This window comes from Cyrtonyx montezumae, unplaced genomic scaffold, assembly GCF_038088225.1.
Source record: "Cyrtonyx montezumae isolate F1298 unplaced genomic scaffold, pur_monq_1.0 scaffold_10, whole genome shotgun sequence".
Lineage (NCBI taxonomy): Eukaryota > Metazoa > Chordata > Aves > Galliformes > Odontophoridae > Cyrtonyx > Cyrtonyx montezumae.
The window spans coordinates 3,673,702-3,701,549 of record NW_027071826.1 but is presented as its reverse complement, the minus strand read 5'-3'; the positions used below and the strand labels follow the sequence as shown (position 1 = coordinate 3,701,549).

Sequence of the window (27,848 nt, the reverse complement as noted above, 5' to 3'; positions counted from 1 at the left end):
ATGCGCGCGGGCCGCCGGGAGGTGCGGGTGTTAGTGACGGCGCCGGCACCATGAAGTCGCGCTTCAGCACCATCGATATCCGCGCTCTGGTGGCCGAGCTGCGGCTCAGGTACCGCCTGCGGCCCGGCCCGGCCCGTGCCGTGCAGCCGCGGCTGTGTGCGGCCGCTCTGCCCCGTCCCGCCATGCCCCTCTCCCGTGCGGGAGTGGCGGCCCTGCGAGCTGCCTTCTCCGTGCCCTGCAGCCCGGAGCCGCTCCTGACGCGGCCCGCTTTCCCGCTGCCGCCCTCTGGGTTTCCCCGTTGTATGTGGGTTAGGTCCCGCGGTCCATCAGGCGGTGTATTTTAATTACCCTGGGGATTTTTATGTTTTTCTGAGCTTTGTATGATCTGTGGCTATTGTGTTCTCCATAGTACGTGTTTTGTTTTCGGCAGCTTACTGGGAATGAGAGTGAACAATGTTTATGATGTGGACACTAAGACGTACCTTATTCGCTTCCAAAAGTAAGGATTGCTTTACGTTTCACTGCGCTGTTACTGTGTCTGTTGCATGTATGGACTTTGCCTGGCTTTGCTGAGAAGTTTTCAGTCAAATCCTGCTGTTCCCTGATAAAGTGAAGTAGTTTTTATTCTGGAAGTGCTTGCAGGATAGCGTGTGATACATGTGATGCAGGCGCAAAAAGAAGTGCTGTAGGAAATGCCCATAAGGGTGGAGGAGCTGCTATAAGAGCACGTGGGTATTGCTGTGTCCTTTTCATAGGATTACTAAGGTTGGAAAAGGCCTCTGACATCCCCACATCCAAAATCCCCCCACCCCAGCATGTCCATCAAACCACGTCCCTCAGTGCCTCATCGCCACCATTCTGGAACACCTCCAGGGGCAGTGACTCCCCCACCTCCCTGGGCAGCTCTGCCACTGCATCACCACTATTTCCAAGAAGAAATTTCTCCTGATCCCCCCACGTTTTTGTGTGTGAGGAATGGAGGAGTAGTAGGAATGGAGAACAGCGGTGCTGTGAGTGAAATCAGTGCCTAGGCAGTGGGTAGGGCACGTCATGTCCTCTGCTGCAGTCCGTGGCACCTGCCTGCCTCCAGTTGTGTGGGAGAGTTAACTCCAGAAGCATTCTGCTTGATCTGTTATCTGCAGATTTAAAGCTTAGACATCCTTTTGCTGCTCATTTGGTGATTTTCTTTGGTGTTGACCACTGTTTTCTATAGATGATGCACTGCTGGCTGTGGTAGTTCCATCTTATTCCAGTGCAGACTGGTGTGCAGTCAGAAGTGGCTGCTCACGTGCCTCACTGAATCTTTGTTTTGTTAACAGACCAGACTGCAAGGCCACACTGCTGCTCGAGTCTGGTATACGGATTCACATGACGGAGTTCGAGTGGCCAAAAAACATGATGCCATCTGGCTTTGCAATGAAGGTAAATGGACTGACAGTTTCTTTTTTAAAAAGAATGCTAGTTAAAGAAAGCAACATTAACTTTCTACCATTGGAGCCAAGAAAATACTGACCTTTCTGAATTGTACTCCAGTGAAACCCTTGTCATTCCAGTTGGATTTTCCAGATGTATTAATGCTATGTTAATGGGGTCTGTTGAGGTGACATAGCTGACCTTGCTTTGAGCGAGCCAGCAGACAGATAGCTGTGTTAATAGCAGACCTCATTTGATGTTGACAGTCATGTTACCTATAAATATCAAAGCGTTTTATATTTTCTAAGAGCTGTCTCATCTTTATAGCACTAAGCCCAGGATTTTTACTTCTGTAGTATTTGTATTGAGTAAGAAATCACAAGTATTGAGTCAGATGTCACAAGCAGTGTGTCTGCATCACCTCACAGATGTTCTCTCCCCTGTTGGCAGTGCCGTAAGCACCTGAAGACCAGAAGGCTGGTCAGTGTGAGACAGCTGGGAATAGACAGAATTGTGGACTTCCAGTTTGGAAGCAATGAAGCTGCTTATCACCTGATCATTGAGCTGTACGACAGGGTGAGTGCAAAGCTCCAAGTGGTGCTCTGTAAGCAAGCACTTGGGCTCAGCCTCTGCTAAGGGCCTGTTGTGGTGTGCCTGCAGGGGAACATTGTCCTGACAGACCATGAATACCTCATTTTAAACATCCTGAGGTTTCGCACGGATGAAGCAGATGATGTCAGATTTGCAGTTCGGGAGCGATACCCAGTTGACAGTGCAAAAGCACCCACACCACTGCCAACCTTGGAAAGGTAATTGCTTTTTAGTGGTGTATGTATTGGAATAAACCCAAATTACTTTTGGCTCCGTGTCCAAGTGGAGGTCGGTGAGGAGTGGTGTCCCCCTGGGGCTCTTCTTTGGGCTGTTTACCATCTTTATCTCTGAGCTGGACAGTAGGATCCAGTGCACTTTCAGCAAGTTTGTTGATAGCACCAAGCTGAGTGGTGCAGCTGATACAAAAGAAGGAAGGAATGCCATCCAGAGGGACGTAGACAGGCTTGAGAAGTGGGCCTACTTGAACCTAGTGATACTTTGAACTCTGGAAGGTGGTGTAACTGAGGCTGGTTTTTGTGTACTACAGCACATTTTGCCCTTTTAATACCGAGAATGTGATGTTGCTTCTCGACAATACAGCGTGATCTTAAAATCTGTTGTTCTTTCAAACAACTCTTTTATCTTCTGTAGGTTAACTGAGATCATATCAAATGCACCCAAAGGGGAACAGCTGAAGAGGGTTCTTAACCCACATCTTCGTAAGTAGTTCTGTTTCGTAAGGAAGTGAAATGAGGGCAATATGTGCTCAGTGTAGGTGATTCTGCATGTTTTATTAACTTCAAACAGTCTTTTTTATGTAAGATTTTTTTTGTGTGTGTGTGTGTGCCTGACTGCTTTTATGTATGTTAAAGGAATAATAAAATAAACCAAGCCTTGGAAAATTGAGTAGATTTAAATATATGAATATAAAGCTGGCTGTACAATGAGCTGTGGTCCTTCAGTGAGGAAGATGTGGGCATAGTTGTGTTGGTGCTCTGACAGTGCATTTTTCCCTGTGTCTTGTCTTTGGTTGTACTCAGTGTATAGGAGATGTATGTGTGCAGTCAGGGCAGGGATGTTGTTAGGAGTGGCTGGATGATGCCAGTGCTGGAATGAGTGCGGTGTAAAACCAGGAGGCTCAACCTGTCTGTGTGGGTGCTCTCTGGTAAAGAGAGGTGAAGCACCCCGTGCCCCAGTTCTTGTGGTTGCAGAAGCAGACTTGTTTGGCATGATCAGAACGACAAATTTCATTTATTCTCCCTGTTTGGCACTGTTGATAAGCTCAGGGTGCCTGGCAGGCATCCCTTGAACAGCCCGAAGCACATGATTTGCAGACCTAAGTGTTACTTTTCCCATTTCTTGATTCTCCTTTCCACCATCCTTGTTCCCTTCTTTCTCCAGCTTGCTTTCCTCCTAAAGAGACAACCTGCTTCTAATTAGTTTCCTCCCATTCTCCCAGTTTAGTAGTGTTTGTACCCAAATTCAGTTATTTCTGATAACCTCAGCCTTCGGTAGTGTTACTGATCTGATCACTGGGCTCTGGTGGCCCCACATGGCTCTGCTCTCTGAAACAGCCCCAGTTCCTCCTTTCATTGGGTTTGACTGCTTCTCACATCACTCCTCCTAAACCACATGTGAAACCTGACCTCCTCTGAGTGCCCCTGTAACACACAGTCTCTTTTGGAACCATTTAGCATCACTCAGTCTTAGACCTTTCACACTTCCAAGTAATCACTGAATCACAGAATGGGCTAGGTTGAAAAGGACCTCAAAGATCATCTCATTTCACCCCCCTGCTGTGGGCAGGGTCACCAACCACTAGAGCAGGCTGCCCAGAGCCACATGATCCTAAGCATCCCTAATTTCCTAAAAGTTCATCAGAGCCCTTTCAGCTCTGCGCTGCCAGTGTTTCTGAGGGCAACTGCAGGACTCCTGAGCACCTGCTCACCACACATTCTGTCTTCTGAATTTGGGAGCACAGTGTCCTCACTCTCTGCAGTCTGGGGATTGACTGGTTTCCTGGCCAAGGCTTGCTGAAATACTTTCTGTGACCTTAACATGAATGCAGATTTCACTGTGAATGTCTTCAGTCGGTGCTTATCTTTATTTTTAATATTTTCACTAGCTTATGGAGCCACTCTCATTGAGCACTGCCTTATAGAAGCTGGATTTTCTGGTTATGTCAAAACAGATCAACACATGGAAAGTAAAGGTATGCAGGAAGTAATTATGTTTTAGAAGTTGTATGCATTTTTATGTCTTTGTAATATTTTTTTATTTATGGAGGTGAGTATTCCTTAAACCTGTAGCTCTGATCACATGGTTGTGTGCTCTAATGTTCTATATTGGGACCAACGTGGTTCACATGAAGCTCCAGGATTGTGAATATACTGCAAATAGAACACAGGGCTCCTCCTCAGTGATTTTATCACGAGATACTGCCTGCCATGCCAGGGGAACTCGGGCTGTGTGCAGCAGTTTGTTCCATATAGAAGAGTTTTCCTTCAGCCATAACAAATGTGGGAGTTGATAGAGTAACGGGTTTAAGTTCATTGGGAAATTATGGATTTGGGTTTTAAATGCAAGATAGATTTTTCTGTAGTCCTATTTTCCTTGTGTGGTTTATATTTGCCATAAATCAAACAGATTTGTTTACTTTCTACTGCTTTATGGTCCTGTAATGAATCAGCTTTGTAATGAACAAGTAACTTCTCATGGTTCCTGGTTTCTGCTTTGTCTCTGCAGTTTTGTTTGTATGGAAGTGCCAGCTCTTACGTGGCCTTTTTGCATGAAATTTGGATAAATACATCTTTAAAAGTGCACATAGATATATATTTTATATTCAGAAATCCCCAAAAGTAAAATGTGTTTTTTATGAGGCTTTTTTAATGCGGAGCAGTAATTACTGTAGTGAAGCACCAGGGCTAAAGGATGTCTGCAGTTTTATTTTTGGGACACACTGGAGTCTTACTCTCAAATATTTGGCAGGGCCATGTTGTAGCTGAAGCCTAATGGAGGAGCAGTTAGGTCCTTCATTCTTCTGCTGTTGTGCTGTACTTAGATAAGAACATCTTTTTGTTGTAGGTGTTTTAATATATTCCTCTCCTCCCCTTTCTCTCCTCAGAAAATATTGAAAAAGTACTTCGTGCTTTAGAAAAGGCAGAAGAATATATGACACTAACTGACAACTTCAGTGGAAAGGTAGGTCTCAGCTGAGCACTGTGCTGTCAGCTATGCAGGGATTGCAGAACTGAACTAAATAGGGCATATTGCTCACCAGTTCCTGCTGGTATCAGCTCCACATTCTGTTCTGGGACCTTGGGCTCCAGGTAGGGGGGATAAAAATTAGCTCCATGCAGTGGATGTACATCAGTTAAATAGTTCACAAGCAGGTTACCTAGCTCCTTTGAGAACTGCACTTGTGGTCTCAGAGCAGGCAATGCTCTTCTGCATGGCAACCCTGCATTTGTGTGGAGAGCTGTAGGGTAGTTCTGAGGTCTGTAAGGTGAGCTCACATTGTTAGTGGAATAAGTTGGGGAAGAGCAAGCAGTCAGGACTCTGTGCCACAAAGTCTCCCTATCAGAGCACATTACTCTCTTGGGTGCTCGGTGGGTTAGCACCTGAATCTTGCTGCCTTCCCAAGATATGGGGGATTCTTTTCAGAGGCAAATGCTGATAGACATATTTGTGCACTCCTTCAGGGTTATATTATCCAGAAGAAGGAGAAAAAGCCAAGCCTGGAACCAGATAAACCAGCAGAGGATATCTACACGTAAATATCTGAAGTATTTATTTCCTTTTCTACTAGTCTGTGTAACTTAAATTAGTTTTCAGGTGATAATATCAAATGTGTATTTTACAGATATGAGGAATTTCATCCTTTCTTGTTTTCTCAACATTCAAAATGTCCCTACTTGGAATTTGACTCATTCAATAAGGTACAGTGCTTTTGCTGATGCTGTACTTAAGTGCTTTAATTGACTGATACTAGAAAGAACAGTTGAAAAGTAGTGCAGAAGTTGCTAATGAAAATGTAGGCCTTGGAAGAGCCGATGATTTCTTTTTTTTTTTTTAATGACCTACTGAAGCAGCAGGGATTCAGGGCAGTTAGGTCAGTAGTTGCAACCTGCAGAACACAATGTGTGGAACAGCAGGCTCCATTTCATCATTTTGTAATAAAAAATGAAGGCCCTAGTTTGGCCAGTAGTTACTGTTGTGCATAGCCCACAGCTTGTAGCAGGACATACCCTTGGAGGCCTTGCTGAACTCATCTCCTGCAAAGGTGACGTGAAGAAAGTTACTGAACCTTGTTTAAGCAGGTCTCCTCCTTTAGTGCTCTGCAGTCACCTCTGTTGTGCCCAGCCTTCTCTGCCTGCTTGTTGCTGGTATAGGTTAATGCAACTTGCAGGTCCTTAAAACCAGTTTCTCTTGCAGGCAGCAGATGAGTTCTACTCCAAGCTTGAAGGACAGAAAATCGACCTGAAGGCGTTGCAGCAGGTATGCTCTCATGGGGGTGGGGCACCTGAGGTGGCTCTCTGAGCTTCGAGTGCTTCTCTGGGACATTTTGATTCTATAACTGGGGATGGGGAAGGTGTTGCTGACATATTCGTGCTATGGAGATTCTGAGTCAGTGGAGAGTGGATTTCAGACTAGATAATTTAGTAGTTTGTTCTGCTGGGAATGCAAGTAGTAATGTTAACAGTATTTTGGTATCTTTGCTTCTCTTCTGCTGTTGTGTTTTTCTTTTCTGGAATGCTGTATTGAGTGTCCTGCAGTGATCAGGTGGTAAGATGCCACTTATATGTATTTTTATATATATATGTTTTTTTTCCCATGTTGATCCTTTATGAAAGGAAAAACAAGCATTGAAGAAACTTGAAAATGTCCGTAGGGACCACGAGCAAAGACTAGAAGCTCTTCAGCAAGCTCAAGTAAGACTGGAATTTTGTAAGTAGGAAGGTGCAGAATTGTACCTGCTGCCCACAGTCACTGTGGTCAGCATTAGACCCCAGAATGAGCCCCACTGTTGTCAGAGTAACCCACCAGGGAGCCTTGGCCTGCCCAGTGGGCCTCTGCTTTCTAACCAATGCTTTGTACTTCCCTTGCTAAACTTGTGCAGCTCTGCTGGCATGAGTCAGGTTGACCATCACCCTGTGTGATTGCTTCTGTACCATTCATGAATTTTGTCTCAATATTAATTACTTCTATTAATATAAAAATATTACTGAGTCTGTGTTTAGCTTCACTGGGTGTGAATCTCTTCTTTTGCCTTAAGGAAGTGGATAAGATAAAGGGAGAACTTATAGAAATGAACTTGGAGATCGTCAACCGAGCCATCCAGGTGGTGCGTAGTGCCTTGGCCAACCAGATAGACTGGACAGAGATTGGAGCAATTGTAAAGGAGGCTCAGGCACAGGGAGACCCCGTTGCAAATGCAATCAAAGAATTAAAGCTTCAGACAAATCATATCACGATGCTGCTGAGGTAAGTGCATTGCAGGTCACCAAATGGCTGTATGATGTGAGCTTCACGGGAGAAGAGTGTCTTTTTAGCTTGTGAGTTGGCAGCAGTTAGCTGTGTGTGTTCTGCTAATAACTTTGGTCTGAAATTCCTGTGAGACTCTGCTTCTTTCCACACTAAAGGCTGGGGGAGAGGCTGATGGCTCAGCATTGCAGCTGCTGCGAGCTGCAGGGTTTGATGCAGGATCTGTTAGAAGTCCTGGTGGTGAGACACTATTGAGAATGTTTTTACACAGGTTTGAGCTGTATCACGGTGCTTTAAAAAAGAAAAAGAGAAAAAGAAGTGATGATTCCTTTTTAATAAGATGTGGCAAAGTTCATTCATGAATTTCTGGTTATCTCATTTTCAGAAATGTTAGTACATCGAGTACACCTGCATTTGGGAGTGAGCTCTGTGTTTGCATCCATCCCTGTCCTCTGTTTTAGTAGCATGTAGTAATTGCTTTGCTGATCAGTTCCACGTGTGTTGAATCCTGCCTGCATCCTTCATACAGAGGGCTTTGGAGACGTACTTCCATTTGTGAAGAAGACTTTTATGCTGCTGTTCTGTTTTCTGCTACACAGACGTAGCGTGGCTGCGTTGAGCTGGACTGAATGTAGTGATGAGGAGCAGATACAAATCCCAGCTGATGTTTGCTCAGGGTGCCTTTTTGAAAGCTGTGGAACAGACAGCTCAGGCCCTGCTTGAGCAGAGGGTTTGGACCAGATAACCTCCAGAGGTCCCTTTCACCCTCAGCCGTGGTGGGATTTTGCTGTTCTAATTCTGTGATGTGTTAGTTTGGTTCTGAGGTTTTAAGCTGGAGCACTGCTGTCCTGTTTACCACATCAGCATGGTGATGTAGCTGCTCTCTATTTCCATACAGCATTCAGGCTCAGCACATCTTGCATTTCTTTTACACTGTGAAAGTAGATCTTGAGAACTGTTCTTTCTAATAAAGTCCAGATTTTTCTCTAGGTTGATAGCATGGCTGTGTGTCCTGCTCACATATAAGGCATCCTGGGGCCTTCCTCTGGCTGCACACTGGGAATGGCTTCAGGGTTCTTTAGGCTGTTTCCAGACTTCATGAAAGAAGTAAGAATGCAATTGCAATGAGATTAACAAATGAAGAGTTCTCTGATCTTAATCACATGATATCATGTTTTTTAGGAACCCGTATGTCTTATCTGAAGAGGAAGAGGAGGGGGAGGATGCTGATTTGGAGAAAGAAGAAACGGAGGAGCCCAAGGGAAAAAAGAAAAAGAACAAAACCAAGCAGCCGAAGAAACCTCAGAAGAACAAACCGTCGTTGGTTGATGTTGACCTCAGCTTGTCTGCATACGCCAACGCCAAAAAGTGCGGTTCAGTGCGTGTGTGCTTCGTTGGTACAAGCTTCTGTATGTTTGCAGGTGTGGGTGGTGATGCATAGGAAGGGCTCTGCTTATATCTTTCTGAGGAGAAACGTTAGAAATTGCAGTGGGTAGATTGCCTGGGGTGTAGGATGTGCATTTTCCTGGTCAAAATGCAGTGCCTCACGGTTGCACAGCGGATATTCCGTAGCTGTGGCATTGCTGTGATGTTGAGTGCAGTTCTGGGCAGTGGCAGAGCACAGCTACTTCTCATCATGCAGCAGTGCAAGCACTCTGTCACTCTGAGAAGGGAAGTCCCTTTGTTTGGCTGCTTTTCTCAGGTAAGGAAATCCAACGCTCTGGGCTAAAGAATACGGCCTCCAAATTGAATGTTCGTTTCAAAAGTAAAGGATCAGGAGAAATGCCTTCTAAAGCCACTGGGATTTCAAGCATAAGCAAACTTGTCTTTTGCAGATACTATGATCACAAGAGACACGCAGCTAAGAAAACACAGAAGACAGTAGAAGCTGCAGAAAAGGTATTGTTCTTTGTTTTTAAAAGGCATTTAAATGCCAAGTCTCTGTCACTGACACGTGGACGAGCCTGCCTTAGTTGAGGTAGTTCTGGTGAGACATGGAAGGTGAGGACAACCAGCCAGGGTTGGTTAAGCTCTCAAAGTGACCCAAATCACAGTGACAGGTGCCTGGAGGTGCTGACAGAGCTGTAATTCAGAGGCAGCAGTGGGAACTCAGTGGGAATCCTTGTGCTCCAGCAGCTCATAACCAGGGGCCCTGTGCAGGGTGGACAGGTGTGATGATTTTAGACTGTCTTGTGCATGAAGGGATGTGGCCTTGCTGCTAGCACTGCGTGGAGCCTGCACTCTCAAAAAACTTCTGAGAAATCTCCTATTGCTTTTCCTTCTGTCCAGTGAGCAGCTTTGTGATTCCAGTTCTGGCAGATTGGGATGATGGTTTGTTTTTTTCAATCTAAATAGGCATTCAAATCAGCTGAGAAGAAGACGAAGCAGACACTGAAGGAAGTTCAGACAGTTACCACCATTCAGAAAGCAAGAAAGGTCTATTGGCAAGTACAGTTTTGTTCTTCTCTGATGTGTTTGGATCATGCACAAACTTAAAACCTCTGTGTCAGTCTGACTTCACGAGCTCAGAAGTGTTGCTGGGTGCAATCTGTGAGTGCTGTGGTTTGCACTCAGCCTCTTTACAGCTGCTCATTTGAGCTTCTGCTCTACCCTGGTTGTGCCTTTGTGTGGGAAAGTTCTTTTCCATGGACATGGATTGAGTTCTTCAGCACAGCTGGGAAGATGGGCTTAGGAAAGCCAGAGAACTTCAGTGTTTCTTCCTGGCAGCTCAGCCTCTGTGAGGGAGTGGCAGTTGATGTTAACAAATGCACAAAGGGTTTTATAGTTCAGTAACTAAATCGTGGAGAAGGAACAGGAGGTGGCTGGGCTTTTTGGTAATGGTATTTCATCTCAAAATATTGCTGGCAGTGATGTTGTATGTGTGTCATGCCTTGTCTGTATGCCCCAGCACATGGATGGATATGAAACTGATTGTGGTGTCTTTTATACATAATAGATTCTGAGGTGAATATTCTCTGACGTCAGTACACCCAGTGTCCCTGTGACATTCTGTCAGTTGCAGGTGTTTCTCACGCAGTGTTTTGGTGTAATTTGACAGGTTTGAGAAGTTCCTGTGGTTCATTAGCTCTGAGAATTACCTCGTTATTGCTGGAAGAGATCAGCAGCAGAATGAGCTGATTGTGAAGCGCTATCTTAAACCAGGTGAGTCATTAAGTTCATTAAGAAGAATATATGCATTTCTTTTTCTCCTGTTGTCCAGAAATGACACAGGGGGAGTCTGTGTGCTTTGTTGTTAGGCTGAGATGTAGGTTGTTTGGTGATGGGGAGTCCTGAGGACTGTGTGTGTGTGATGTCTGTGGTGTGCTGCAGCACTGTGGGTGAGAGTAGGTTGGGTGGGCTCTGTCAGGAGCACAGGATCTGATCCTGCTGGGGGCACCTGGGGTGGCTGAAAGACTCTTCCCATGCTGTTGCTTGCAGACAAGAGATCTGTTTCCCACTGGTGCTGGGAACCTTCGCTTTAGCTCTGTGTGGTTACCATGTGCATAACTGACCCGAGTCATTTCTTTTCCAGGGGACATATATGTACATGCTGACCTCCACGGAGCCACGAGCTGTGTGATCAAGAACCCAACAGGTACTTTGTGTGGGGCTGATCTGTGGGCTTGTCAAAGCCTCAGGATGCTACGCTGCATGTCGGAGTGCTTGTTCGTGTACCCTGTGAGCAGCACACTCAGTGCTGCCTTGCAGAGCTGAGCTGAGGAAGGAGCAGTAGCACGTGTGTGCAGTACCATGTCTGGGGGATGACACCTGTTACATTCACTGATGTGTTGGGTGTTCTTGGTGTAGGTGAACCAATTCCTCCACGGACCCTGACGGAGGCAGGCACGATGGCCTTGTGCTACAGTGCTGCCTGGGATGCCCGTGTTGTCACCAGTGCTTGGTGGGTCTCCCACAACCAGGTGAGGTCACTTGTGCACGACCTTCACAGGTAGAGCATCTGCAGGAGCTGCTGTGGGGCCGTGGATGTGGTGGCTCTGGCTGGGAACTGAGGGATGGGGCAGTGTTCCTTGCAGGTTCTCACTTAGGGTAGGGCTGGGGAGGTTAACCTCTGGTGTGATGTCAGCGTGCCAGGGGAAATGTTGCAAGCTTGTCTTCTTCCTCCTGAAGGGGCAACACTTCTTTTACAAAGAAATTTTAGAAATAGCCCTTTTTTTTTCCACTTGGGCTTCTAGCTTATGTACTGACTATGGTCCCAGTGCATTTCCAAGTAACTCAAATCACAGAATGACTTGAACTGGAAGGGACCTTAAAGATCATGTAGTTCCAACTCCTTTGCTGTGAGCAGGGTTGCCAGTCATGAGATCAAGCTGCCCAGAGCCCTGTCCAACCTGGCCTTGAAGGCCTTCATGGATGGGGAATCCACAACTTCTCTGGGCAGCCTGTGTCAGTGCTTTGCCATCCCCTGAGTAAATAATTTCTTCCTAACATCTAAGTTAAACTTCCCCACTTTTAGTTTAAAGCCATTCCCCCCTGTCAGACACAATTTGCTGTTAGTGAAATAATATTGGCTGTCGCCAGTATCTAAATGCAGACTTTCAAAAATAAGACCTATCTTGAGATGTGATGTTCAGCTCTCTCTTAACAAATTCCCACACGTTTCTAATCCTGATTTCAATGGAGTGGACACAGCAAGAGTTTATGCACAGCTTTCTTCAGTATCTTTGAGCCCATTTACAGATGTATGAGATTATTGCATAGGATCTTTCACAAATGGATAAGGCCCATTCTGACAGCTCAGCTCTAAGTGTAGAGAGAGTACAGTAAACTGAAGGTTGCAGTCTCTTCTGTGTTCCTACAGCCTGCCTAGCTCAGGTCCTCACCAGGACCTCAAACATAGTGCCAGCATCATGTGACTGAACGGGATCATGCCTTAGGGAGGTGTCCTACAAAGGACAGAAGAGCCCTTGGATGTGGAGTTCTTACAGAAAGCTGTTCCCAAAAGTTAAAAACGTGGCTTGCTAGAATATTGCTGTTGTGCTGCTCCCGTTACACAGTGCAGATCTCCTGTGACATGCATACTTCATGTATTTCTAGGTTTCTAAAACTGCACCTACGGGGGAATATCTCACTACTGGAAGCTTCATGATCCGAGGTGAGGCACAAAGCCACGGTGCAGTTTTGTTATGGAGAAGCAGCCTGCACTTCTCACAGTCTGTTCTGAGCAATTTACACCACATACTGGGCATCTGCCTGCTGGGGCCCCGATCAGAAGATTATTAGCTGAACTGCTTTGTGTTTCTCCTCTGCTGCTCTCATCCAAGAGCTAGAACAAGCCCTGGTGTAACTTTTGGTAGCCTAAAGCTTCTGGTGAAGATGAATTTTAAAAATACACCATCCTAACACAGCTCTTAAACCTCCTCATGAGACTCCATTTGTGTTTTTCAGGGAAGAAGAATTTTCTTCCACCTTCATATCTGATGATGGGCTTTAGCTTCTTGTTTAAGGTACTGCTTTTTCTGTGTGGCTCTTTCTGCCTTTTGGCATTTGTTTAAGCTGCTGGAAGCTTATTTTCTAGTGTCAGTATATTCCCAATTACCTTCTTTTCTCCTTTGAACACGTGCTTCTTGTTGTTAGGTGGATGAAAGCTGTGTCTGGAGACACCGAGAAGAAAGGAAGATCAAAGTACAGGACGAGGATCTGGAAACGGTTTCCAGCAGTGCCAGTGAGCTGGTGTCTGAGGAAGTGGAGCTGTTAGGTACAGAGTGCACTGCTGACAGAGGCTTCTGTTTGGCTCACTCTGCCATTTCTGACGTGGGCTGTGTTTTCCTCACCTGTGTGCCCCAGAAGGAGGAGACAGCAGCAGTGAGGAGGACAAGGCAGAGTGTCACGAAGCCCCGGAAGACGTGGAAGCCACATCTGAGAATGGTTGTGATGAGAACGGTGCTGACCTCAGCCAGGGCAGAGCAAACACACCTCCTGTGCCAGGGGGTGTCTCTGAAGAGGAAGATGGAGAATCTGAAGTGGAACCTCCAGAGCCAAAGAGCGAAGTGAAAGAGGAAGAGGTGAACTACCCAGATACAACGATCGACCTGTCGCATCTTCAGTCCCAGAGGTAAGCGAAGCAGCAGCTGCACTGATCAGCACTTTGGGCCCTCCTGAGCTTCTCCTTGCTGTTAATGCTGCCAGGAGCAGGGCTGTGACCAGCTGCCATCACTTGGTGGTGCTCAGCCATGCAGGCTCTCAGGGTGCAGGGCAGCCGTGCTGTGCTGTGGTAAAGCTGCCATGCTGTGTATGCTTCCCTGCTCCTTCCTTACAGAGCTCTGGCTTTGCTCTCCCCCTCCTGAAGTACCCACACAGCTGCCCATTCCCCAGTGAGGGTTGTCTGGCTCTTTGGACCCTTTGTTATGGTCTCTGTTGGCCCAAACATCCCTCGGTCACCCATGCACTGATTTTGCACCTGAGGAGATGGCTGCCCCACTTTTCTCAGACCCAATAAACTGAGTCACTGGTTGCTTCTCTGCCAGGCTGGTGCCGAGCTGCTGCTTGTACGTAGCTGTGAGATGAGCTCATCTCCCTGTTGTCTCTGGAAGTGGAACTCCTCGGGGTGTAAAGCAGAGTGACTGAGGGGTGGAAGCAGGCAGCTCTTGCAGGGAATACCGTGGCCAATGTGGGCTGCTGTGCACAGGTGCTGTGCATCAGGGTGTTCTCTTTGTGTTCTCATTCCTGTGCACCCTCATTGCCTGTGTGGTTGTGTGTGCTTGAGACACTCTGACAGAGATCTGAGGGTTTGCTGTGTAAACTGAATCCCTTTTCTGCTGCCCTTTTCTGTTCACCCAAAGTAAGTTTCTGAAGTAGGAAGCCAGGCATTCTGTAACCAGGCCTGCCCACGTCGGGTGTGTGTGTGTGTGTGTGTGCGCACAGGGTTCAGTTGCTCTTCATCCAGTGCTGAGCTGTGTTTCCATCTCCCCACAGATCCCTGCAGAAAACCATCCCCAAAGAGGAGGAGCCCAACTTGGTGAGCTTGGCTGTGGGGCAAAAATCAGTGTCACCTGCTGCTGGACATGGCATGCTCTAACTGTTTCTCTTTTTAGGGTGACAATAAGTCCCAGGGGCGAAGGCATCTGTCTGCCAAGGAGAGGAGGTGAGGGCATCTCTGTGTTTGGGGGGAGGAGAATTCTTTTCTCCATTCCTTCTCCAGGGAGCAGTGTGAGTGGGATTGGAGGAGGGAATGTGGGGGTCAGTGCATTATTTGTCAGGAAGCCTAGAAATCCCCTCCATCTGGGTTTGGACTGGTTGACAGGAGCCCCGTGAATGCGGCTGTGTCAGATGTCACTGGCCAGCCAGCAGCCTGGGAGGTGATCACTCATGGGAGGGGGTTCCAGCAGTAGAGTTCTTTGTGTACCCATGGGTTTGAGGTTTTACTGAGGAGGGGTTATTTCCAGTGGGTGGGGAAGCAGAGTGGTAATGCTGACAGGAGAGCAGCAGCAGCCTCCCCCGTCGCAGCAAGAGGCATTGTGATTGTTTTCCTTAGAGAAATGAAGAAAAAGAAGCAGCAAAATGACTCTGAGAACTTGGATCTGCCTGAAGAGAGACAGAAAGACACGGAGACGCAGCGTCCTCCTGCTCCCAACACCAGTAAGGGTGTGCCAGCTCCTCAGCCCATCAAGCGGGGCCAGAAGGTGAGCAGCTTTACCCATGAGCTGAGCCACTGCCGTGTGGAATGTGGGCTCATGCCCCATACATGGAGAAATTCGGGGTTTCTCTGGGATGTCCGTGGTGCCCCATAGTTTTGGACTCCTGTTGGAGCTCTCGGTGGTTCTGGGAGGATGGTGCTGGTCTGAGAGCACTGTGCACTGATCACAATCCCTTGGTTACTGGGGAGCTGTTCTCAGAGAGGCTTGGGAGACCTAACAGGGGCGTGTGTGGGGGCACAGCATTTAGTTCTTTGTCTGTGGGTGCAAAGCTGTGCAAAAGTCAGTTTCTAAAGCTGTTGGTGTGCTTTCTTCTTTAGAGTAAAATCAAGAAGATGAAGGAGAAGTACAAGGACCAGGATGAGGAGGACCGGGAGCTCATCATGAAGCTGCTGGGGGTGAGTGAAGGCAGCTCTGCCTCCCCAAAATGCTGTGGTCGCTGGCTCTGACTGCCTCTTATGTGCAACCCCAGTCTGCAGGGTCAAACAAAGAGGAGAAAGGGAAGAAAGGGAAGAAGGGGAAAACAAAGGAAGAGATGGCAAAGAAGCAACAGCAGAAATCCAAGGCCGTGCATCGCAGTGCTGGTGGGGGCAAGGAGGCACTGCCAGGAGGAGTCCTGCTGCATGAGTCGGAGGACCTGGCCCTGGAGGAGCAGCAGGATGAGAAGGTGAGCAGTGTGCTGGCCTCTCCTCTCCTGTCCACACATCTGTTTCTTCTCACCCACTGCTGTGGGCTCCTGGTGCTGTGTAGTGCCCGGGGGGCTGAGCTGGTTTTGGGGCGCTGGTGGAGGTGAGGATGCCTAACACGGTGTCTCCAAGAGCCCTTGGGTTTCCAGCAGCAGCAAAAGGACCCTGCAGCAATCTGTGTGTGTGCTGTGTTCCCAGCACAGCCGGGGTGAGGGCTTGAGTGCATCACCAGGCTGCTGAGGATCCAGTGAAGTCAGTGCCTCCCACTCAGTGCAGCTGAAGTGTAACTGAGTGCTCTCCAGCTGTGACATCGTGAGTCAGTATCTCTGAATCACAGCCCCCCTCTCTCCTCCGTTTGGCGTGTGCCAAGCTAATTAGGAGCTTTGATAGAAATAGCCTCCCCCCCACCTACGTGAAAATGCTCTTTGGTAAAACAATTTGACTTTTTGTGTACTGCTGATGAAAGAATTGATCTTCTCCGTGGGCTTGGGGACCAACAAGCAGGTACGTGCTCGTTTCAGCTCTGTCTCCTTTTCTGTGTTTACAGGATGAGCAAGAGCAGGATCAGCCTGGAGCAGAGGTAAATGCTCTCATCTTTGAAACTCCAAAATGTGCTGAGAGTGGTGTAGTCCCCATGAGAGCTGCAGGGCCGTGCTGCAGCACACAGCTCTGTGTCAGGGGCACAGAGGTGGCTCTCAGCAGGTCGGGGCTGGCACGGAGGTTCATGTGCTGAGCCCTCCAGAGAGGTTTGGTTCTGCCCCCTCTGTGCTCGAGGCTGTTTGAACCCAGCTTTGTTCTTACACTGCTTCTCACGTGCCACATTCCCCTATGGAAAGTGAGCAGTGGCTGAACTGAAGGTTGGCCCGTGTCTTTGTGCTGCTCTGCAGTAGGTGGCTCCGGGCTGCAGGGTGGCACAGGCTGGCTGGGTTCTTTACGTCCTTTAATAAAAGGCCAACGGTAGGAGGGAGCTTTTGGTGACCCTGTGAAGCTGTGACTGCACTTGGGAGTCTCATTTGGGTCACTGAAAACCGAGATCCATCCTTGGAGTGCTGTGACCTCAGTGATCAGTTACAGCTTGGGAATTGAAGAGCAGTGAGGAGGGCACTGAGCCTCAGCGTAGCACAGCCCGGGAACCCCAGCAGGAGCACCTGCAGGTGGGGGGAGGGGGACACCCTTCAGCTTCCCCGTGCTGTGGGGTGGTTGTTTGGGGTCACAGCGTGCTCCCTTCCCCCTGCAGGATGGCACAGCCCTGCTGGACTCACTGACAGGCCAGCCACACGCTGAGGACATCCTGCTCTTCGCTGTGCCCATCTGCGCGCCCTACACGGCCATGACCAACTACAAGTGAGTCACAGCCCTTGCTGGGGCTGAGCTCTGGGGGCACTCGGCCCTGGGACTGATGGGGAAACGTGGTGTTTTTTTTTCTGACAGGTACAAAGTCAAGCTCACTCCAGGCACCCAAAAGAAAGGAAAAGGTACCGTGTTGAAGCAGCTGACTGCTCAGTGCTGGAAGCTGGTGCACGTTTCCATTTTCCAATCCTTCCCGTGTTTTTACAGCTGCAAAGATCGCCTTGCATAACTTCATGCAATCCAAAGAAGCTACTGCAAGAGAGAAAGACCTCTTCCGCAGCGTTAAGGTGAGTGGGGTCTGTAGTGAGTTCCTCTCACACACAGGTAAGAGCAGCAGAGAAAAAGGTCCTCTAATGCCACGTGAGGGGTGAACCCCTCACAGAATGAGCACCTCACTGCTCTTCTCAGCACCGTGCTGTGCTCCCCAGTGCTGCTGGGGCACATCTACTGCTTGGGCCGGGAGGGATGCGTAGGACGTGAGCCTCACCAGCATCACTGGGCTGTGGGTGTCTGCTCTGTGTCCATCAGAACGGGGTCTGACAAAAAGCATCGTCTGCTGAAACCCCCCTGGTTCTGGGAGGCCATCCCTGCTCCCACTGCCTGTGTGGGAGACCCACACAGAGGTGCAGTGCTGCGTGCTGGCTGCCTCGCCAACGCTGTCCGGGGAGGGGGATGCTTGGAAATGCATTTCCCTTTGTTCTGATGCATCTCTGATGCTTTGCAGGACACTGACTTATCGAGAAATATTCCTGGTAAAGTGAAAGTGTCTGCACCGAATCTGCTGAACAGGAAGAAGAAGTGAACGTGTACTTGGAGCTGCACCACCAAACTGCAGCACTGTGGTTGAGATGGGCACCTGGAGGTGGGCAAGCAGCTGAGGACCAGTTCCTCCATCACAGAGGAGATGGACCCTGACAACGGCATAGAAACATGCAAGTAAATTGCTGGCCTGGTCAGCGATGTGCTGTCAAGCTGTGTGCTCTCTAATGCTTCCCCACACCTCTCTGGGCTGAGCTGGATTCCCTGCAGCACAACCCCAGCTGTTGTTTCCAGCTGAGCTGCTGGCAGCAACGTCTCGGTGCAGAATGCTTTCCGTGAGAAAAAGAGTTACCTTCCCCAGAGCACAGCACAGAGATACAGGCCAGGAGGTAACAGCTGAGCTGCAGTGCTTTCCCAGCAGCTGTGTAACTCACCACGGTGCACAAGAGGGGCACACACACAACAGCAGAGTGAGTCTAAGTGCCCAAGCCCAAGGGCTGAAGCTCACAGCAGCCCCAGCTGGAGCCTGTAAAAAGAAACGAGTGCACAGCTTACAGTGCAGGAGTTGGTTCACTGTTTATTGACTGTTTTTCACTGCACAAGATGTAACCCATTCCCCACAGCAGCACAGCCTGCTCTGTGCCCCCGGTGTCAGTGCTGCCCCCACACCGGGCTCAGGGCACAGTATCTGCTACCTAAGGTTCACAACTGAAGTTTCACAACATAAAAGATGGATAAACCAAGCAGGGAGTCGTGGTGCTTTAGCAGCTGAAGGTTTACAGCAGTTTAGCAACGTGGGTCACAGACAGTTTTCAATTGCCATTGCTCTGACCTTAACTCAGCACGGCCTACGCCAGGACTCAGCCAGCACTGCACCCCGTGCCTCAGTGAAAGCAGTGCTCCTTCCTGCAGCCACTCTGTGTCCCACACACCCACTGGGGCTCCATACAGAGTCACTTCCACGTATCCACACCTCATTTTGCTCAGGGTTGGCCCTCACAAGTACTTCACAGTGGACAAACCCACAAGGAGGTTTGGCTGAAGCACAGCATCCGCCTCCACTTGCATTAAATACATTTATTGCAAACATCTTTACACAAAAATAGGTTTTTCTCTAGGCCATTCACATGCAACTTCAAGGCAGGAAGCAGCTACCTACAGGACAGCTATTTCATCTATACAGGTTTCACGTCTGCCACACGTGGTACAATTAATTATTACACCTTGGACTCCATCATCCATGCAGTGCTCAGAGCTGGCAGCACGGAGGGCTCAGGAGCCCGAGGTGTTGTTGCTTCCAAACCTCTGATTGACACTGTGCAGCAAATGCTTGGGGAGGCAATTCCAGGAGCTGGCCAACATCTCCTTAAAGCAAATGACTGCTTCGAGGCACAGCCTGGGGGAGAGGAACACACAGCTGCTGTTAGGGTGAGCTGAGTCCTGCAAGGTGAGCTAATTATCACTCAGTGGTTAGCTCGGGCCTGCTCCTGAATGGAATCTCCCCCTGTCCCCATACTCAGCTGCTGATGTTTCCATCCTAGAAATGTTTTCAGGTGTTTCAGATTAGCACTCAGCCTGCACCGGTTGCTTCAGGAGGGGACACAAGAGCTCACTGTGCAAGTCTTGCTCGCTTACCTTACCAGAGATCGCGGTTGTAGAGAAAACACAAGTATTTCGTTACTGTGAGCCTGCACGTGGGAGGGAGAGAGAGAGAAAAGCAGTTTGTGTGGATCCCATCGTGACAGCACAATCCAACCAGCCAAGGCTCAGAGGGACCCTGGCGAGGAAGGCACGCACAGCACAGGGCTGCAGGCTGGAGCCTGTGAGCAGCAGAGGAGCCTGAACTGCTCACCAAACCCTGCGGTGTCTGCAGCCAGCACTAAGGGAACCACAGGTGGATCACTGCCCCACGGCCTGCTCTGCCCAGCCAGCACCCAGCTCAGCAGAGGGAACAGGGCAAGCCCTGTGCGTGCTGCTGGAGCTTCCAGCTCTGCAGGGACCTGCATCTGAGAGCCCCTGGGCCCAGGGACTGTGTGAGGCTGAGGAGCCACTGTTTCTCAGGATGACATGTCAGTGTTGCACCACTCTTGTTTGCCGCTTGCTGGTTCCACCTGACACCCACTGGTTCTTACATTAAAACGTGCAGCTGTGCTCGCTCCCAGCCACGTGAGGACTTTACAGACCATAATACTCCCCAGTCCCAGATAAAGAAACCCTCTCTGAGCCACGTGCCCTCAAGCAGGGCACCGCTGAAGAAACCACTTTGGGAGGGGCCCGCTGAGCACGCCTGGTGAGAAGCACAGGGCAAAGCTAAAGCAGATGAGAGCTCCAAGAGAAACAGATGTGGCTGTTCCCCTCACAGCAGTGTTTCAATAGTGAGCAATGCCTCTTCTAGAAAAGCAGCACATTTCCCCTGTGAGGTTTATGTGTCTGCCAGCCCTGCACCACAGTGCTGATGCTCTGCTGCAGTGCTCAAGAACTGCAGCTCCTGCTGGCAGGGCAGGGCTGTGCAGGAAGGAAAAGCAAAGCCTGGGATAAACTTACAGCTTTAGAATGGGCGAGCAAGTTGTTGGCACAGCCCCCGAAGACGATCACCTCCCCCTCTTCGCTTGCACAAGCAGTGTGCCACAGCCTGCAAACAGGAGGCAGCATTCAACATCACCACTGCACCCGAAAAGCCATTTCAAGATAACACACACACACACCCCTCTGCCTTCCCAGCACTGTCCTGCAGTGCTGACCAATGTCATCGGAGGTTGCTGGAGGAGAATTCCTGGCCAGTAAATGCTGGGCTGTGGAGGCTGCCCTGGTTAGAGCAGGGCTGCGGGGCTGGGCTGCCTGCAGGTACAGGCAGAACTACTGCCATAACTCACTGAACCCCAACGTGCTCCCCAGCCACGATGGGTCACAGCCCACGTGACACGGGTGTTCACGACGCTCTGTGTGTGCATCACCATGGGCTTGATGCTTTTAAAATCCCTGGTCATCACCTCTAATTGACTCAGTAGGTCTTCATGAGACACACTGAGAGAGCACGCTGAGAACAGTGCGTGTCTGTGGCACACGGGCTGCAGTCAGCTCAGGGCCCCTCCAGCCAACACATCCAGCCCCAAATCCGTGTCTCCCTATGTGTCCCGCTCTTTTTTCTCTGCTAAATTTTCAAGAAAGCATACACCATACCTGGGCTTTTCAGAGTAGTTGTGCTCGAACTGTACCCACTCGTTCTTGCTGATACAGTAAATCCAAGCATCACCTGGAAGCAAGCAAACACCAAGTCCCAACGGGATTCTTCGAGCTCTTTCATGTTTGCTGCACTACACACGTTCCTGTTGATACGACTTACTTAATGGCTGCTTGTCAGTGGTGAATCCTCCAAAGAGGAAGAGGTGATCAGAGGAGATGGGTGTCAGAGAATGCCAGGAGCGGCCGACGGGGCACACACCCTGAGCCATGCTGTGTTCAACAGAAGCACCATTAACCACCAACACGACACAGCAAAACAGTGCTGCTCTTTTCTGCCCGGGCAGAGCAGAGGTTTAGTACCTACATTTCATTCCACTCCCACGTATCCAGGTTCAGGTAGTAGAGGTCGTTCATTCGGGACTCCTGCAACAAAGCAGAGCGCGGGTGAAGCGCTCCGTGCGGGTCTGGCAGCGCAGTGCTCAGTGGGGATGGGACTTACTCTGTATCTGCCCCCGAACACAAAGCCTCTGTTCCCCACTGTAGCACACGCGTGAGCTGCTCGTGGTGATGGAGTTTTACCCTGGGGAAAGGAAACGTGAGGTCAGAAGGGAACACTGGAGACATGAACAACAGTGAGAAAACGTCATGCCTACAGAAAGCCCCACAGCAAAGCGAGGCAGCCCAGACCCAAAAGCAGCCAGCCAAGGAGACAGGGGCTGAGCTACGGTCACGGAGGAGCAGGGAGTGAAAAGTCCCTCTGTGGGCAGAACTGTGCTTTTTCTGCTGGGTGGACAGCCTGAGCACTCCTTAAAAATTGGACTTTTTTTTTTCCTGTCTTACACTCCGAGGTACAAACTCTGCTTTCAGGGCTCAGTCGGGCACAGAATGCCTCAGACTGTAAACACCACCACGAACGTCAGACAGGATTGCTCTTGAGCTACTGTGAAACTTCTGAGATGCACAGGTATCACGACAAAGCAAATCCTCAGGAATTTGAGCAAGGAGCTCCCTACCTCAAATGTAACTTGTTCTGATTCTGTGGCAGCCTCGCTCCATTCACCTGTTCCCAAATACTGCTGGGCACTAAAAGCGTTTGCCTTGACAAGGATCCAGCAGCCAAGTGACACACAGCGAGCTGTCACACTGCAGTGAGTATGACAAGAAACCATGCACTCTGCTTCCCTGAGTTCCCCTTAAGAACAATGCCACTGAAGCATGAAAGAAAACAGCTTGGTGGGAAAAATGGTGAAGAGGGAATGAGGAAAGAAGAGGCAAGCTTCTTATTTTTGGAGAGGAGGGAGGAGCCGGGTAAAAAATGTAAACCTGCTTTTGCTATGGATCTCAAATTGCACCAGGGGAGGCATGGACATTAGGAACCCATTCTGACTTAAATCAAAGCAGTGAAGTCAGGCCTGGCAGTCACGTTTGATTTCACAGGCTGCTAGAGAAGATATGGCACACATTTCTGGAGAGCTGGAACTTTAACTGATGTAAGAACAGTCATTACCGTAGTTATAGGCTGGCTCCAGGTAAATGTTTCAGTGTCCAGAACGTGCACGTGGTCGTTCCACCCTCTAGGAAGACCTGAATTCTTTAAAAGTATTTATGAAGAAGCAGGTTTTAGCAAGCACTGATGAAATATGAGCTGTCAGCAGAAATGACTTCAAGGTGGGAAAGGTTTACTTACCCAGAAAGAGGTTTCATCGAATTCAAAAGTTCCTCGTTGTTTTTCTTCAGGAAAATAACCATAGCCTCCAAAAAAGATCAGCCTGAAACAAAACATGCAACAAGAAGTGTCAGAAATGTTATCCCATTCCTCACAAAGTAAAAGCTCCATAAAGGTCGGGCTCAGGCTGAAGGCAGGGAAGCACCTTTGACTTCATTATTCCCAGTCCACCAGCAGAGCAAGTTTCCCACGTGTGGGGCCCTGCTTCTTGCCTAACCGACCCCACCACCCACACCAAATCCCTCTGTAGGTGTTTCCCAGGCCCCAGGTCACAGAGCTTTGTTGCTGTTCCAGAAGCAAAGCTGCCAGGCCTGCTGCCTGGTCCCTGTGCTCCAGCCTTCCCTGCTGGGGCTCTCACAGAGCTATGGGTGTCCTGAAGCTTCCTGCCTCTGCCCTTCCCAAGCGTGCTGCTCATTTTCCCCAATCCCCAAAGATTCACAGACACTCCTGTGAGCCAAGGGAAAGCACGTGGTGTGGGTCACCAGAGAAGAGAGGGCTGAGAGGGAGAGCTCGAGTGCCTGCTTTGCACAGGGGCCTGCATTTCTGCCACAAAGTCTTAATGAAGTAACAGAAAACACCCAACAAAGCTGCCACAGCTCGAGTCCTGCAAATCTTCTGCCAGTGAACTCTTATTCCACGCCTTATCATCCAGGCTGCTCATCTGGGGCTGAGCACCATGCTGCCTGGACAGGGGAGGAGGCAGCAAGGCAACGGGCATGCTCTGCACATCAGTTCAGCTGGTTTCAACACCTTCCCTTTGTCTTCCTCACATTTCCAAGGTTTGCAGTGCACCTGTGGGACACTATCCCAACACATCAGATAACATCAGCATCATCCAAGACGTCCCTCACTTTGTGCAACCAGCACAAACCAGGCAGAACTAAAAACACGCATTACTGAAAAGGCCACATGCATTTTCTTTTTTTTTATTAAAAGTTTCCTGCTCTCAAATCCTCAAAGACACACGAGCTGCTGCCCGAGATCTGACCAACAGATTGAATTCTGTGCATGACAGGGATCCCAGAATAATTCCAGCTGCACTCAGCAAGAAGGACACAGACAGAACCAAGCAGACTTCAGAACAGCAGAGGGAGAAGGCACTGTGGGAGATCTGCCAGGGCAGATTTAAAAGGCTGAGGAACAAATCCGGCACCTCCCCGAAGCACATCTGTGCTGCAGGCAAGAAGTCCTGCTGCAGCTCTTGCTCAAACCAAAAGGCACAACACCAATAAGGCTGGGAGTGATGAGCACACACACACACACACACACACACAGGGATAGCTGTGCTTTGTTGCAGGAGCCTTACTTGTTCTTGTAAACCCACACGCCAAGTTTGTCCTTTGATGAAGGGGGGACCCCCTGACACTCCACTCTGACCCACTGCAGCACTCTGTCTGTGGATCTGGAATTTAACATGTAGAACTGTAGAAAATAAAAAGATTTCTTTTACCCAAACAGTTAGCTGAAGGCTTAAGTCTGACTGATGTCACAGTAACAATTGTAATTGTTGAAGTTATGAAACCAGTGAAAATATCATGCTGCAGAAGCCACAGAGGACACAGCACCTGGATCCACGTTCAGTATCCCACTATTAACATTCCAGCTCTGAAACAGTTTCCAATCTATCCAGTGAATCAGAACAAAATGCTTCTGTGATTTGCTAAGGCGATACGTTTCTCACCATGGATTGATTTCAACTAACTGAAAAGTCCACCCCTATGCAGAAAGGAACCACAAGTTTACAGTGAGAAACTTATTTGTGAGAAAGGGTTTATTAAATTACTGACCTTGTTTGTGTTGCCACGTGCGTGGTGTCCTCCAAACAGGTACACCACTCTGTCCACACATACAGCACAACTTCCAGACATGGAGGGTGGAACATCTCCCTCTGTTTTACTCTTCTTCCTACAAGCACAGATTAAAAAATTATATCTGATCAAAACAAACAGCAATGATTCTGTGTGGAGTGGAAATCTGTACCACCACCATGACATTTATAACTCTGACAGGTCGCTGCAGGCTGAGCAGTTGCCAGCACCAGGCAGGCACTGTGGGGATGTGGGGTGGGGAAAAGGCAGCTTAATTACCACGTGGTTTCTGAGGGAGGAATCTCATCTGCCCAGTGCAGGAGTTCGGGGTGCTTTTCCCATTCCGTACCCCAGAAGATCCCCAGGCAAAAAGGCTGTGCCTGTGCAAACTGCGGGCTTTATTTTGCTACTGTTTTTCTTTCATGTTTGGAAACACTATGAACGCAAAGATAAGCTCCCACTCCATGCTCAAGGCTGTTCCAAACCACTCTGACAACTGCAAGATGTGCTGAAGCAGCACTTTCTGCAAAGCACTGAGGAGATTGGGCTTGGCAGCACACGGCCCCAGCCAGCTCCAGCTCCAGGGCAGCGTGCTGCCTTCTCCTGTGCCTTCAGGCACACCATTCCACACAGCTCCCAGGCCCCGACTGCTCCTAGCAGACACAACAGTTTCTTTGGCAGCATGAAAACTCAGCAAAAAGGACAAGAAATAGAACGCAGAAGGTACCCACAGCGCTCTCTTCACCAACAAAATTTGTGGTACAAATTCAGCATTCAGGCATTGCACCCTACACTGAACATCCCAGAGCACCCGATGCTGCTGCTGACATTTCCCTGTGCTGGCTCCCTGAGCTCTTCCTCCCACTTCACCTCACTCACTCCTGGGCAAATTTCTTTTTCACACAGAAAAAAAACTCATAAAATAACAACTTTGGAAATATTGTACATGTGCACGGAACAGTAGGACAGGTGAGAATAAAAAAAGTCAGGGAGTTTTCTATGCGTCCACAGACTCTCAGTGTAATCGCAGTCCCAATTTAAGACTTTTTCCATCAAGCAAAAAGTATTAAGTTATTTACTATACCATCTTCCAGTTTCCATGTTGTAGATCCATATTTCATCTCTAGGCAGATAGAAGTCATAAAATCCCCTAACTTGAGCGTTCTGCAGAACAGATCAGAAAAGTAAAAGGACACTTCAATTACAGGCTGCTCTGAATGCCTGCAACCCCTCAGTGACTGAACCTGCAATAACAGCAGGAGCAATGCAGGCCCACTGCACTCCCACACCTCCCTCCTGCACAGGGCACTTTGCAGCTTATGACCATTTCTGCTGGAGACCACACTCCCTGCAGGGCTGCAGGCAGGGATATAGGGAAGCTAAACCTCATGTTCATACACCAGGCAGGGTAGCCAGGGTGCATGAGGGAGCCAGAGTTCTTTCTAACTCCCTCATCCCCATGACACCAGCAGAATAACCACAGAACCAACAGGCTTGGAAAGGACCACACAGCCCACAGCCCCACCCCTGCCGCGGGCTGGCTGCCCCCCATTTCAGGCTGCCCAGAGTCCATTTACATCCTCGGGCACCTCCAGGCATAGCAACACACCAAAGCTTTGTCTTGAGCTACAATCCGCCTTCCAAACCTGCTGTCTGTGGGTGCAGGCAGGGCAGCACAGAGCACAGCATACCTTGTATCCTCCCCAGACGTACATGCAGTGCCCGTCAGTGACCGCCACGTGCCCGCTGCGCTCCGCGGGGCTGTCGTTCTCCAGCTGCTCAAAGCTGTCCTCAGCTGGGGCCGGGAGCTCCTCATCCGCCTGCAGGTCTTCGTTATCGTCGGCCATTTTGATCTGGTGCTGCACGGAATAGCGTTAAGCGATTTGAAAACCATCAGGGTAAACAAGCAGAGGAATAAAAGAAAGACGACAAACCGCGCGCTGACGCCTTTCAGAGTGCTGTTTGAGCGGAAAAAAGCTTTCCTGTCACTCTGATTAAGTTTCGGAAGAGCAGCAGAACTGTGTGGGGGAACCGGGACTGCTGAGTCTGGAGGAGCTCAGAGACTTCATTGCTCCAAGTCCCTGAGGGGAGGTGGCGGTGGGGGGGAGTCGGGCTCTGTTACCGCTAACAGCGATGGGATGAGAGCTGACGGCCTCGAGCTGTGGCAGGGGAGGGTCAGGTTGGATATAAGGACAAAAACTCAGAGCGAGTGGTCCTGCGCCGGCACAGGGAGGGCTGCAGCCACCGCTTCGGGCCTGCACAGCTAAGCCTCCTCCCCCTAAACCACCCTGATCGCTGCTCAGTGCAGGACCTCACCTACATCGCGGAACAACGCGGAGCCCAACAACGCGGAGCCCCTCTACGCGTTACACCGGGGGGGGCCGCCTCCCCTCAGCGCGGGGCTGAAGCGGAGCGCCCTCACGGCCCCGCTCGCACCCCCTCCCCCCGCTCACCTCAGCGGGGCCCCGCTCAGCACCAACAAGCGCCGGGGCCGCACTTCCGGCCGCGCCGCGCATGCGCAGCTCCGCCCGCGGACGGGAGGGGGAGGGGCCGCGCGGCGGCGCGCAGCGGGGACGAAGGCGCGTGCGCGTAGGGAAGGCGGTAAGGCGGGACGGTGGAGCCGCCGCAAAGCAGGCACAACGGGTCGCTCTTCAGCTCTCTATAAAATTTTAATGACTGTGCTCCTGTTAACTAAGTATCCGAAACAGGAAAATAGCGAGTACTACATCCGCTCTTCTTTGAACAATAAATATTTTGGGTTTTTTTTTTTTTTTTTCCAACGGCAATTAAATAGAAACTTGACACGTCCGAGATACACCGAACAACCTGCTTCCCCAAGGACTCGGTGCTGTGAACCCGCGTGACGCCGCTCCGCTCCCCTCCCCGGCTGTGCCTCCAGCCCCGGCTCCGCCCCAGGGCCGCGTTACAGTCCCGTTTCAGAAGGGCCGACACCATAAGGCCGTGGTTTTTGACTTAAGCCACGTTTTGGTCAACTGAAAACCTCTTCAGGCGTGTCACCTTCAGGAAGGACGAGCGGTATGGACTGTCTCATGAAGACCACAACAGTAGGAGTTAACAATACATACAAATTAAATGCTCTCAATTTTCCTATGACACCAAAAACAAACGCTTTCCATAAAAAGGATTTCCTTGCTCTCAAACTTCACTTAGAAACTCAGCTTAACGTACTGCTGTT

General features: G+C 49.5%; 2 protein-coding genes across 2 annotated transcripts; one reads left to right on the top strand and one right to left on the bottom strand.

Moving 5' to 3' along the window:
* The first annotated feature begins 43 nt into the window (after positions 1-43).
* On the top strand, positions 44-18,002 carry NEMF (nuclear export mediator factor). The gene is made up of 33 exons (XM_065748304.1): positions 44-109; positions 431-499; positions 1,320-1,422; positions 1,864-1,989; positions 2,074-2,222; positions 2,656-2,723; positions 4,130-4,216; positions 5,129-5,205; positions 5,706-5,776; positions 5,867-5,942; positions 6,439-6,501; positions 6,858-6,935; positions 7,280-7,488; positions 8,671-8,856; positions 9,324-9,387; positions 9,844-9,932; positions 10,547-10,650; positions 11,021-11,083; positions 11,296-11,408; positions 12,544-12,601; positions 12,895-12,953; positions 13,084-13,204; positions 13,294-13,561; positions 14,422-14,464; positions 14,541-14,590; positions 14,981-15,128; positions 15,461-15,538; positions 15,613-15,807; positions 16,374-16,406; positions 17,064-17,170; positions 17,258-17,301; positions 17,384-17,463; positions 17,901-18,002. Exons 1-33 carry the CDS (start codon positions 51-53, stop codon positions 17,976-17,978), a joined length of 3,216 nt encoding a protein of 1,071 aa, XP_065604376.1. The 5' UTR covers positions 44-50; the 3' UTR covers positions 17,979-18,002.
* Positions 18,003-18,994: 992 nt separating this feature from the next.
* KLHDC2 (kelch domain containing 2) lies at positions 18,995-27,115 on the bottom strand. Its single transcript, XM_065748174.1, has 14 exons — positions 27,106-27,115; positions 26,344-26,511; positions 25,737-25,816; positions 24,632-24,749; positions 24,151-24,266; positions 22,806-22,887; positions 22,626-22,709; positions 21,618-21,698; positions 21,483-21,541; positions 21,279-21,388; positions 21,116-21,188; positions 20,480-20,567; positions 19,571-19,623; positions 18,995-19,331 (listed from the first exon to the last, which is right to left on the bottom strand). The coding sequence occupies exons 2-14, from the start codon at positions 26,497-26,499 to the stop codon at positions 19,208-19,210; spliced, it is 1,224 nt and encodes a 407-aa protein (XP_065604246.1). The 5' UTR covers positions 26,500-26,511; positions 27,106-27,115; the 3' UTR covers positions 18,995-19,207.
* Between the last annotated feature and the right edge of the window lie 733 nt (positions 27,116-27,848).

What these genes read in the sequence shown, in the direction of transcription:
- KLHDC2 (XM_065748174.1), bottom strand. Translation starts at nt 26,499, where the DNA reads ATGGCCGACGATAACGAAGACCTGCAGGCGGATGAGGAGCTCCCGGCC. An exon ending in CACTGACAAGCAGCCATTAA is followed by an intron (nt 21,189 to 21,278) that starts GTAAGTCGTATC and finishes GCTTGCTTCCAG; the next exon opens with GTGATGCTTGGATTTACTGT. An exon ending in AACTACTCTGAAAAGCCCAG is followed by an intron (nt 20,568 to 21,115) that starts GTATGGTGTATG and finishes TCCTGTTTGCAG; the next exon opens with GCTGTGGCACACTGCTTGTG.
- NEMF (XM_065748304.1), top strand. Translation starts at nt 51, where the DNA reads ATGAAGTCGCGCTTCAGCACCATCGATATCCGCGCTCTGGTGGCCGAG. An exon ending in GAAGCGCTATCTTAAACCAG is followed by an intron (nt 10,651 to 11,020) that starts GTGAGTCATTAA and finishes TTTCTTTTCCAG; the next exon opens with GGGACATATATGTACATGCT. An exon ending in TCGCATCTTCAGTCCCAGAG is followed by an intron (nt 13,562 to 14,421) that starts GTAAGCGAAGCA and finishes ATCTCCCCACAG; the next exon opens with ATCCCTGCAGAAAACCATCC.